We start from the raw sequence: 12,424 nt of genomic DNA on the forward strand, positions 1-12,424 counted from the left end.
TTTATATAATAGACCCATGGATTATCAGGTATCCAAATATGCCTAATTGCATTTTTAATTAGTGTATGAGAAATGAATAATGGATATTGACATTGGGCACTCACAAATTATATGGCTAATGGTGAGATGAAACTAGTTTTGATCATTAAAACTTTACTTCCTTGATAACTTGATGCAAAGTAAATATATATTAATCATTTTCCTGCACCGAGTGTTTGTAGGGTAATTTTCTGCAATAACTCGTGTTTAAAATAACCTTTGCCATGATACTGACTATCCCGCAATTTATACAAGACAACACTTAATACATTTTAGTGGGTAAACTGAAGAAATATCAGTGACTTATAACAAGGAATAATGTGTGTTATTTGACATAAATTTGACAAACTCCTTACATCTATTTTTTATACTTTTAAGTGTTTTTTCTACAATGCCAGTTACAGTTTATCACTTCCAGAAAACAGGTTTAAAACCTAAAAGGAATTGTTCTAGTTCAAGTTTTATTTTTACCAATACTTGCTATTCTGGCTGTCCAGCTGTCAACAATATCCTGAAATAGAATCTATTTGTCAAGGAAAGATCAAAATTTATGTAGCACATTTACAACAGGCAGCATTTTGGAAAGTGTTTTACAGCTGAATTCTTTTAGTATAGTCAATGTCGTGATGTAGGAAACTGTGTAATCATCTGCATCATCTAAGCTCACTCAAACAGCAAATACATAAATTGTGTGATGTTTATTAAGCAAAAACAAATTGACCATATAGCAGAGATACTCCTCTGTTCTTTTTCAAAATAGTGCAATATGATCTTTTACACTCACCTAAAAGCTATTAGGGACCTTTCTTTAGATTAGATTCCCTACAGTGTGGAAACAGGCCCTTCGGCCCAACAATCCACACCGACCCGCCAAAGCGCAACCCACCCAGACCCATTTCCCCTCTGACTAATATACCTAACACTATGGGCAATTTAGCACGGCCAATTCACCTAACCTGCACATTTTTGGAATGTGGGAGGAAACCGGAGCACCCGGAGGAAACCCACGCAGACACGGGGAGAATGTGCAAACTCCACACAGAGTTGCCTGAGGCAGGAATTGAACCCGGGTCTCTGGCGCTGTGAGGCAGCAGTGCTAACCACTGTGCACATTGGTTAGCACTGCTGCCTCACAGCGCCAGAGACCCGGGTTCAATTCCTGCCTCAGGCAACGGACTGTGTGGAGTTTGCACGTTCTCCCCGTGTCTGCGTGGGTTTCCTCCCACAGTCCAAAGATGTGCAGGTCAGGTGAATTGGCCATGCTAAATTGCCCGTAATGTTAGGTGAGGGGGAAATGTAGGAGTATGGGTGGGTTGCGCTTCGGCGGGTTGGTGTGGACTTGTTGGGCCGAAGGGCCTGTTTCGACACTGTAATTAATCTTTAATATCTCATCTGAAACGTAACACCTCTGACAGTACTCATTACTGCAATGGTGTGTAACCTTGTTTCTCTGCTCAAGTCCTTAAGTGGGACTTGAATTCATAACCTTATGACATTGAAAGTGCTACCAACTGAGCCATGCAGACATATAATTTTTTTAAAAAATTCATTTCTGGGAAGTAGACGTCACTGGCTAATACTGCATTGATTTCCCATCCTTATTTGCTCTAACAAATTTGGTAATGAACTGCATTCTTGAACTGCTGCAGTCCTGAGCTTTGCTACAACTGTGAGGCTTGTTAGGCCATTTCAGAGGGCAGATAAGAGTCACCACATTGCTCTGAGTTTGGAGTCCCATGTAGGCAAGAACAGTTCAGGGTTATAGATTTATTTTCCTATAAGATATTCATGAACTTTTTTTTAAAACAACAGTTCACAATGTTTACATGCTCACCATTAGAGTAACTTTAACTGTGACTTTGTCTTTTAAGTTCACGTTTTATCATTGGTCTTGTAACATTTGAGCCCGTGTCCCCAGCGTGCTAGCCTCCAACTCTGGATTAAAAATCCAGTGACATTGCTGTTGTCCCATGGCTTCTCCCTAATGCTTTTTAAAGTCTTAATTCTTAACCAAGATTTTGGTCACCTGCCCTGATATTTTCTTGTGGCCCCTGTTAAATGTGTTACTGAATACAAGTTGTTGTATGTGTAATGATTTGGAGTTAGAGGGACGATGGTATTTAGCATTGACACAAAATTATTGGGTTGACAAATGGCCCACATGATCCAAAAATAAATAACAATGGAATGGGCGAACTGAATGTTGGATGCATTTCACAGTTGGGATTGAGTGCTACAAGTTCGGGTTAAGAACAAAGAATGGAAACATCCATTTATTGAGAGAGCTCTGCATCACAAGGCTAAGCAGCATTATTCCCTGATAGTAAGAGACCAGGTAAATAAAGGAAAACATTGAAAACAGTGGTTAGGCCAAATTCAAGATATAATATGCAGTCTTGAGATTGCTCATTAAAGGAAGAACATTCACCATCATTAATCATAGATTTTCCAGGTGGATGCCCAGGGTTTCTTTTAGGTGTCAGTTGTGGTTTATTAATAGCACTGTTGTTTTTGAGTCTGAAGCTCTTAGAAGAGTCTTTCCAGTCTTGTACTAGGAGAGTGCATCGCGATTGGAGATGTCTCTTTCAGGCGCGACATTAAACTGAAGCCCCATCTGCTCACAAGGAAATTTAAAAGCACATCATGCTTTTGAGTTAACAATTCTTTTTCCTTTGGCCATTGCCATGTTTATCCCTCAGCATAATCACCAACACACACGATGTGGTTGTTATCACTTTAGCTGCTAGATTTTCTGTGCTATAACAATGACTGTACTCTATAACACAAGTGCTCAAGTTGCCTTGCAACTTTGAAGGGCCATGAAAATAGTTGTTTTTCTAATCTCATGTACTGGCACAGATTTTATTTTGCATTCCAGCTTGTGTAGAAAATTCATTCTCCTATTTTACACATTCCTATTATAATAAGTGAAAGCTATAGAGTTTTTAATGTACATTGTGATTTCTTTGTAAGTTCTTTTCTTTGTTTATTTCATACCTGCACTTCAGTATGCAGTACTACACTGTGGGTTGGTCAGGTAGACAAAAAGGCAACACAACAAGATATAACCAATCTCTTTGAGGAGTTCGGCCAGATTGAATCAATAAATGTAAGTATTAATTTGTGGTACTGTTTGTGTAACATTTGACTTTTTAAGTACTTGATTTTTAAATAGTGTTTCGCGCTCTGAAGATAGATAAAGCAGCCGATAGGAAATTAATATTTGTACATTAGCCTGATTATATTTTCACTTGTTGATCAATTATAACTGACCAATTTAAGTAGAAGTGTAGAAACAACAGTCATAACATTATAGTAATCAAGGAATGCTGAAATACCAGTGGTGCAACATTGATATTACGAGGCAATTTTAGAAATCAGACTTGAATATTTTCATTGACTCTTGATGCTTTGCAAGTAAAAATACCACTAAGTACTTTTCCAAATGTACATTCGAACCTGTTGCTTTTCACTGTATGGAATTTGAATGAGATATTTTTAAATAATAGGTACATGTGTAAGAATGTTTAATGTCTTTAATTGATTTTGCATTTGGTGATTTTTGCGATCTGGTTCAAACCCTTTTAATATGATTAATGTTTCTGGAAATTTTCCCTTTTCAGCAAATTGTTTCTATAGATTCTGAAAAAATCAAAGATTTTACCACATTTGATCAAATTAAACTTCATTGATCTCTCTCTCTCTTGCTTGGCTGAACAATTTCAAACTAAGTTCAAGCTGATTTGAAAATAAATTGATAGTATTTTGGAGCTGGAATCCATAACGGCTGGTTAAAACAGAGAGTTAGTGGTAACTGAGCAACTTGATAAATGAAGAATAAAAGATGACAGAACCAAAATGTTATGTTTTTATAATGTTACATGTTATTTGTTTTTAGGGATATGTATATGAAATGTTAATTTTTTAAAAAAAAGTTGCCCCTTGATCTCTGCATTCTTAGTGTATTATATAAAGTAATGTATGTACTTGAGCTAAACCTTCAATTAAAAGAAATGGACAAACTATTCTAAGATGAAGGCATCTTGAGTCCAAAACATTTTTTTAAAAGGATACTGAATAAATAAGCATCAATCAAGGTAAAGTAAGAAAATCCATTCCTTGAGCACCATTCAGAAATGTAGCCTCATTTTTGTTCTAAATAAACACAAAATGATACAGCACAGAGTAGTCGTTGGATCTTTAAAGGTCCTATCCCAATTAATCTCATCCTGCTATATTTTCATGCAAATTATTCCATTTCAAGAATTGAAAGTTGTATATAAATCTGCTTTCACCATCTTTTCAGACAGTGCATCCCACATCATTGTAATTTTTCTTTAAAAATCCATATATTCCCTTTGGTTCTTGTGCTAATTACCTAAACTGAGTATTTTTACTGACCTACCACTGAAAACAGTTTGTCATTATTTAATCTGTCAAAACCCCTCTATAAAAATCTCCTGTTAGTTTTTTTTGTTCTAAGGACATCAACCCCAGTTCATCTAAATGCTCTATGTCACACCAGTACTGTATCTTTCCAGTAAATCTCTGTACCCACTCTAAAACCTGGATGCATTTTCTAAAATATGCTGCTGAGAAGTTTGACACGATACTCCAGCAAGATCTTGTATGTGCATTCTCGCTATCACTTTTAAATTGTGGACTTCAATATTGCCAATTGTTTTATTAAGTGGTGCTTTGTCTGACTACTTCAGGGACTACTTCATTAATCTAATCCCATTACTTCATAGTTAGTCTATTAATGTGAAGTATTATTGAATGCAGAAGGAAGGTTTTAAACGTTTGTTTCAGTTATTGTTATATCTTTTCTAGATGATACCACCTCGAGGATGTGCATACGTTTGTATGGTTCATCGACAAGATGCTTTTCGTGCTCTTCAGAAACTAAGCACTGGATCCTTTAAAATGGGGTCTAAAATTATTAAGGTGAGTTTAAATTCTGAACAAACAACTATTAAACAAGTCATTTTCAGAAATTGAAAATAATGCAAAACAATGTCTTTGGCTTGTATTTTTTTGAATAAACACAATATACTTGTATAAAAGAGTTATTAAAAATGATACCACTTTAGAATTTTTGTGCATTTTTGGTCTGGAATGTCTCTGTTCACAAGGAAGAGTGCAGAGCAGAGTTTCATTCACTCCTAATGCCGGTACAAGTGAAATACATGAACAGTGATTTGTCTGCCCATCTCCAGATTTGTTCCATGTATTATTTCAGAAAAAAATTGTTTTTCTCTTAGATTTTGGATCAGTATTAGAGGAAGATTTTGTTTTGTTGAATGGCAGAATGTATTTAGATACTAAATCCTCTGTTGGAATGTATTTCCAAGATGCATCGACCAAAGGAAATCCTTCTTCAACAGTAACTTGAGATCTTTATTTTGTTTCCTATTAGCAGGTTCCAAAGAGTAGCATATTTTTCATTAACATTTTTCTTGTCACTAAATACTGCTTTGTCCTGGAAGTGGGAAAGTGGGACATTTTTAATCCATTCATGAGATATAAGCACCCTTGCCAAGGTCAGCACCCTTAAGAAGGTAGTGTTTACCCCTTCCCTTTGATGACTGCACTTAATCTGGTGTAGATGCACCCACAGTGTTATAGCGAGGGAATTCCAAGTTTTGACCCAGAAATAATGAAGGAATGGCTGTATTGTTCCAAGTCTGGCCAGTATATCCAATGGAAGGAAACTTGCAGGTGGAGGTCTTCCTATGAACTTACTGTTCTGCTTTTGGTAGTATTCTTTGGAAGTTTGGAAAGTACTGGTATAAGAAGCTTGGTGAATTTCTGGAATGCAGGAATTGTATAAGTGAGGTGATCTTATTAAAACATTCAAGACTCTGAGAAGGTTTGACGGAGTAGATGTTGAGAAGATTGTTACACAAATGGTGGTGGGTGAGTTGGGGGAGGATTAGTGTTGGAACTGCGAACTTGTGGGCATCATTACAGAACGAGGAGACCCATTTAAAATTGTAATGTGAAGAAATTTGTTCATACAGAGGTAGAATGTTTGGAATTCTCTACCCCAGAGAACTTTGGAGGCTAAATCATTGAAAGTATTTTAAAGAGTAAGTAGAGATTTGAAGTATCGGGGAGTTGAGAGGTATGATTAGCTTGCATGAAAGAGAAGTTTAGTCCTGAGCGAGAGCAACCATGATCTTATTGATTGGTGGGGTAAGCTTGAGAGGCCAAATGGCTGTTTCTTCTGTTCTAATGTAGATAAATTCATGAAGTGAGCAGGTAGGTGGCAATTCAAGTGTGAAGTGATATAATTTGCTTTGAATACCATGAAGAGACAATGTACAATAAATAATGCAACTCTAAAGGGGGTGAGAAACAGAGCGACCTGTGTTTAATTTACTTACTGAAGCTGGCAAGACAAGTTGAGAAAACTGCTAATAAAGAACATAATATTCTGGTCTTTATTAATGGAGATCTAGAATACAAGAGCAAGATGGTAATGTTGAACTTAATGTTAGACATGAATTCAATGTCAGCTAGAGTATCATGTCCAGTTCTGTGTAGCACACTGTAGGCACCATGTGCAGACATTGGTAAGAATGTAGTATATATTTGAGATTAGTTCTAGAGATAAGAAATTCCAGTTAAGATAGGTTGGCAAAAGCTGAGGCTAAGGCTGAGAAGTGATTTCATTGGAGTATTCAAAATCATGAAAGATTTGGTTAGAGTATTTAAGAGAATAAATATTCCCTATTCCTGAAAGGGTCAAGTACAAGATTTATTAGTAAAAGAAGCTTAAGTGATATGAAGGGAAACAAATTCATGCAGCAAATGGTTAGATTCTGGACTGCACTGCTTGAGACTGTGGTGGAGATGGTTTTAATCATAAGATCATATGACCCTGCCCTTTTCCCCACTTCTCTTGATTCCCCTATTGATCAAGAGGCATTCCAAAGGGAATTATGGCTAGTTGAACAGGAACAATGTGCAGGATTACATGGAGAAGGCAGGAGAATGAAATTATGTGAGATGCTTGTTCACAGACATTTATTCAATGGCCTGTTGCACTGTAGCTATACTGTGAAATCCACTACCTGCAAGCAACTCAGTTGTAAATGCCTGGAAAGCACATAGTATAACTGTACAGAAACATTTATTACTTGCATTGTTTCACGGTAGTCAATTGCTTAATCAATCCTTTTCCAAATTTAGTTGCTTTTAAAAAGTGCCTATTGGTATATTATAGGGAAAAAATGTCTGAATTGTAAGAATCTTATACATTTAAAAAATAAGCTGAGGTGGTGATTAGTTTGATTCATCTCATAGTGTTCAGCCATAGTACCTTATTGATTTCAAAGCAGTGCTGTCAAGTATTTCCGATCATCAAACACCACAATTGGGACAACCCTTGAATTGCATTGCCTGACAAATTCTGAAAAGGGAATTATAAATCAAGAGGTATTAATGGAGAAAAATATCTATGCAAGGTTTGTGAAGGTTTGTAGCTCAGGTTGAGGTTTAGGGTGCAGGTTTGCTCGCTGACCAACAGCAAACCTACAGCTCAGCGAGCAAACCTACACCCTAAAACTCAACCTGAGCTACAAACCTTGCAAAAACCTATGGCCGCAACACGCTACAACTTGCCCAAAGATGGGAAAGGAATGCCATCCGAGAGAGTTCCACCCACGAACAACTGTACTTCCTGCATGAATGTTTAAGAAAACAGGTACTGCCAAAATGTCTCCAATATAAACCGCTGATAAAAACACCTCAAGCCAGAATAAAACAGCTGCAGAATGCTCCGAGAACTAATACCTACAGCTCAGTGAGCAAACCTACATCCTAAAACATCTATATTTACTGTGATCATGCTCCAATATTTTATATACTACAGGAGTGGTTTGTGAAGTAGTAATAAATGCATGAATTTAGTATACGTAATTAAGGGAGGATAATAGTACCAAAAAATACTGATGGAATCTAGAGAGGAATCTAGATGAACTATGTGCTTTTAATACCTGGAATCCCTTGATATCCTTGTCTAATCTATCTTATCTTTTTTTCCCTTAGATTGCTTGGGCTTTAAATAAAGGTGTGAAACCTGAATATAAGCAGTTTTGGGATGTGGACCTTGGCGTTACATATATTCCATGGGAAAAATTGAAATTAGATGATTTGGAAGGCTTTTCTGAGGGAGGCATGATCGACCAGGAAACTGTTAATAGTGGTATGGGGCCATCATTATCCCTTAGTGGATTATCAAATATCTCTGATACATGTGATAATTTCCCTGCTTTTTTTTTAGTCTCAGGAATTGTCTATTCCTTGGGCTTTCAGTTTTATGTTGAGTCTTAAATTTGACCACTGTTAATGGTGCCCTTTTCTGTTTTGTCAAGCCTGTTTGCTTATATATATTGAGTTTATATATTGTTTCAATGACCAGCTGTAGCTCCAATATAAGTAACAGTTCTGCACATTGCAGTAGAACACCAACCTCCCAACTTTAGCGTTTTGGCCTGGCCTACTCCAAATTCAGACTGCTTTGGCTGGTTCACTTTTGCTACCTGCAATTTACAAAATGAAAGCCAGTTTGTGGCCATGACCAATACATCACCCAGTTTGTAAGATGTGTGCATACACCTATCCACCTTTTTATTTTAAGACCTCATTCAACTATCTGTCCAAAGATTAGAACTAGATTTTTACTTAATACAGTTATGACAGACATATGATAACATATGAAGTTTAAGAGGGGTAGGGAAGATTCTTCGCTGTTAAATTTTGAAAAAAATAAAATAGCACTGAAACTTGTGTGTATCGCTCAGCATGTTATTAGGGAAGCATCCCAGGTCTTCTGTGGCTCCATTGTCAGAAATGGATTGCTAATGCAATCAAGTAATGCTAACATAAACTTGTTAGCAAGGTATGTTGATCCAGTTAAGGGGACCCTGAGACTTTCACCATTGTACATGATAAAGACATGAATAGGTGCAAAAGTAGGCCATTTGGTCCTTCATGTTTGCTTTGCCATTCAGCAAGATGATGGCTTCAATCCACTTCCCTGTGCTGTCTTTTAGACCCCTTAATACTCAAAAGCTACTCTGTCTTGAATGTATTCAAAAACTGAATATTCAGTGTTCTGAGGTAGAGAATTCAGGATTCTCAACGTTGCAGTAAAGAAATTTATTTTCATTTCTGCTTTAAATGGCCAACTACATTCTGTCATCAGCAAACTTGGATGTACACTCAATAACGTCCACTTTACACTTAGTATCATTCACTAATTCATTAATACAGATTGTAAATAGCTATGGCCCAAGTCTGGATCCTTGCAGTTCATCCCAAGTTACAACTTGACAACTCAAAAGTTTTCGAATATGCCTGTAAGCATTAACCAATCCTCAATCATCATCTTTATGAATTACCTCCAATTTCATGGCTCCTCATTTTGCATTCATCAGTTACTTTCTGAAAGTCGTCAAGTACACTGTCTTTATTGGTTCCCCTTTATCAATTCAATTATGTTCTCAAAAGCTTCTAGGTTTGTTAAACACCTTTCCTTTCCATAATTCAATGGTGACCCTGCTTAACCATAGCGCATTCTTAACAGTTAATTGTCCGTTGACTAACAAACTTTAATAATGCTTTGAAAACCCTGGAATTTATTGTAAAAGTATTTGGCGAATCTGTGATTGTAGCCTTTATTCATCAAATTCCATATAGTGCTTGCTTCTGTTAATACTTCCTGTTTTTAAGATTGCAAATAGTAAGTAGCAAGAAAAAATTGAAAACACAGGAAAGGTGGAAGTTGAGAAGAATATAGATTAATTATGAAATAAAAGTTGTGCACTATAAATTACAGTAAGATACTCCATAACCTCTTTTTAGTAGTAACGACCGAACACTATATTTCAGAGTGGGAGTCAAGGAACACTGAGCCTGTAAAAGAGAATGTGATCCAACCTGTAACTACTGAAAGCACTCAACCAACATCACAAGGAGAGACATTCACACAAGCTGTCACTATGCTACCTGTTCAGGTAACAGCATTATTTAATCTTCAGCAAATATACTTATTGTTTTATTGTTTTTTGTAATACCTATTGTTTTAGTTGTACAAGCTATTTTGGTAGCTCAAGCAAATAGAGAATGTCAGTTTAAGCCAAGAACAAGAAAAGTCTTATTACTTGAATGATTCATTAAATTTAGAAACTGAATTCTACTTATTATTCTGTTAATGAAGGTGATTATAAAGGGATTGCCTTGTTGGTAACATGTAACTTTATTTTTTACATAAAAGTTATCTTGGAATTGACATTGACAGATTTCCATGAGGTAAAATAAGTAATAACCAGTCTGTCACTTCAAGTTTCCTCTTGTATTTTAGAGAAGCAAATTGCTGAAAATGGTACTCAAACCACATAGAGTGAGTAAACTTATTACAGTTTAAGAAAGAACAGTATCTGCGTCATATTTCTCATCCTAGATATTCCTCCAGTGAATTTCAAGGTTTCCAAACAATTGATCTTTGGCTTTGTTTGAGAGTCTGCTCCAAAGCATTTGTTTAATTCATTATAAGAGAAAATATAATTGTTTTTATATAGTTAAAAATCTCACAATACCAGGTTATAATCCAACAGGTTTAATTGGAAGCACACTAGCTTTCAGAGTGTAGCTCCTTCATCAGGTGATAGTGGATGAAGGAGCAATGCTCCGAAAGCTAGTGTGTTTCCAATTAAACCTGTTGGACTATAACCTGGTGTTGTGTGATTTTAAACTTTGTACACCCTAGTCCAACACCGGCATCTCCAAATCATGTTTTTATATACTTTTCACAGTCTTGGCAATCCTGTGTAGTTTGAGTGTTGTCACTATTGTAAAGGAGAAAGAGCAGCAATTTATTCTACCTAATAACATTGGTATACTCTTTGTGGTAGAGCTTATGTTTGCCACAGTAAAAGACATCATAACATCATATAAGATGAAGATTGTCCATTAAAGCTACAGCAGTGAGAGCACTTAAAGGCAATTATTAAAAAAAAAAGTTCCAGTGATTGTTAAGTGTGTGAATTTCCAATAATTTTTAGATGAGTCAGGCATATGTAAGAAACATAATTTCAGAACTTTCATTCTTTATGCAATTAATTATCATTTGTTTTCAGATCCCAGTGACTCCAACTGTTTCAGCGATTAGCATGGTGCAGCCACCAGCCTTTCCTGTATCAATGTCTATCCCTCCTCCAGGCTTCAACCCAGCCATTCCACCACCTCCATTTTTACGGCACAGTTTTAATCCTTCGCAACCACCACCAGGTACAGAATGATCAGTTTTTGGCTCTTCTGTGTGCAGTGTTCTAAATGCTAAATTCGTATAAAATAAGTTGTATTCTGCTTGGACTTGGTTTCTCCACTATTGTACGTTGGCTATTCACTGAGTTAATATAGCTGAACATTGTAATGCTGCAGCAATATGTTTTGAAATTGGCAGTTCAGCATTTGCTGAATTTTGGAAGCCACCCACCTACATTGCTGCTACTTTACATTGAAAATACAGTTTCCCATGTGAGTTGACTATCAAATTTTAATAATGCCTCAATAATAATCTATTTGTGAAAATCTTTGGGGCAACTTCAGTAACTGACTCCATGAAATGCTTGCTGCTGTTAAATTTGATAAAACCTGGTAATGCATGCAAATCAACAGTTTTCCCACAGCATTTAATATGTGATCTTTATGAAAGAATTCTAATTTTGACTTCCACTTGGTATCTTGGATAATGGGTTATACTTTAGTTCCTCTCAGCATACTGGCAGTGTAACACTTGATTGTGAATGTCTTACTTTATGTAGTTTTCTGAATGTAGTGAATTATACAAATATATTAATCCATTTATACTCATGGGTCACCATGCAGAAGATTATGATTTATATGCATCACCAAATAATATTGGTTGTTAAGCTGGTGAAAGAAAATACCTGCAAATGCTGGAAATTTAAAGGAAAACCAGAATAAGTTGAAATCTACAGCTGATCGCTTTGACAAAAAAAAATGGGTATGTAGTCTTTTGTCAGAATGGAAAACTAAAGAGAAGGAGGTGTGAAAAAGAACAGATTTGCCAGTCATGAGGCATAAATGAAGTATGATAACCTGAACTTTGTCTAATAGAAAATTATTAGCTGGCATAAACGATTATTGGTAAAGTGAAGATACTGAATAGAGTCATAGAGATGTACAGCATGGAAACCGATCTTTCAGTCCAACTCGTGTGTTCAGTTCTGGGCTCCTTCCTATTGGAAGGATGTTGTTAAATTTGAAAGGGTCCAGAAAAGATTTACAAGGATGTTGCCAGGGTTGGAGGCTGAATAGGCTGGGACCTTTTTCCCTGGCACGTTGAAGGCTG

At 36.3% G+C, this 12,424-nt stretch overlaps 1 protein-coding gene across 6 annotated transcripts in view; it reads left to right on the forward strand.

Moving 5' to 3' along the window:
- The window catches only part of scaf8 (SR-related CTD-associated factor 8), a 285,626-nt gene that overhangs the window by 116,749 nt on the left and 156,453 nt on the right, over positions 1–12,424 (forward strand). For all 6 annotated transcript variants that reach the window (XR_015758468.1, XR_015758469.1, XM_087991451.1 and 3 more), the window contains 5 exons: positions 3,048–3,148; positions 4,873–4,986; positions 8,095–8,251; positions 9,940–10,064; positions 11,187–11,337. Coding sequence is in view for 4 of the 6 variants with exons in the window: in XM_087991451.1 (XP_087847577.1) it covers positions 3,048–3,148; positions 4,873–4,986; positions 8,095–8,251; positions 9,940–10,064; positions 11,187–11,337 (648 nt within the window). In the remaining 2 variants the exon portion in view is untranslated. The remainder of the gene's footprint in view (positions 1–3,047; positions 3,149–4,872; positions 4,987–8,094; positions 8,252–9,939; positions 10,065–11,186; positions 11,338–12,424) is intronic.

The sequence above is a fragment of the Chiloscyllium plagiosum genome, unplaced genomic scaffold, assembly GCF_037043375.1.
Source record: "Chiloscyllium plagiosum isolate Xiang-an unplaced genomic scaffold, Cpla_swu_hap1 HiC_scaffold_10, whole genome shotgun sequence".
NCBI classification, from domain to species: Eukaryota; Metazoa; Chordata; class Chondrichthyes; order Orectolobiformes; family Hemiscylliidae; genus Chiloscyllium; species Chiloscyllium plagiosum.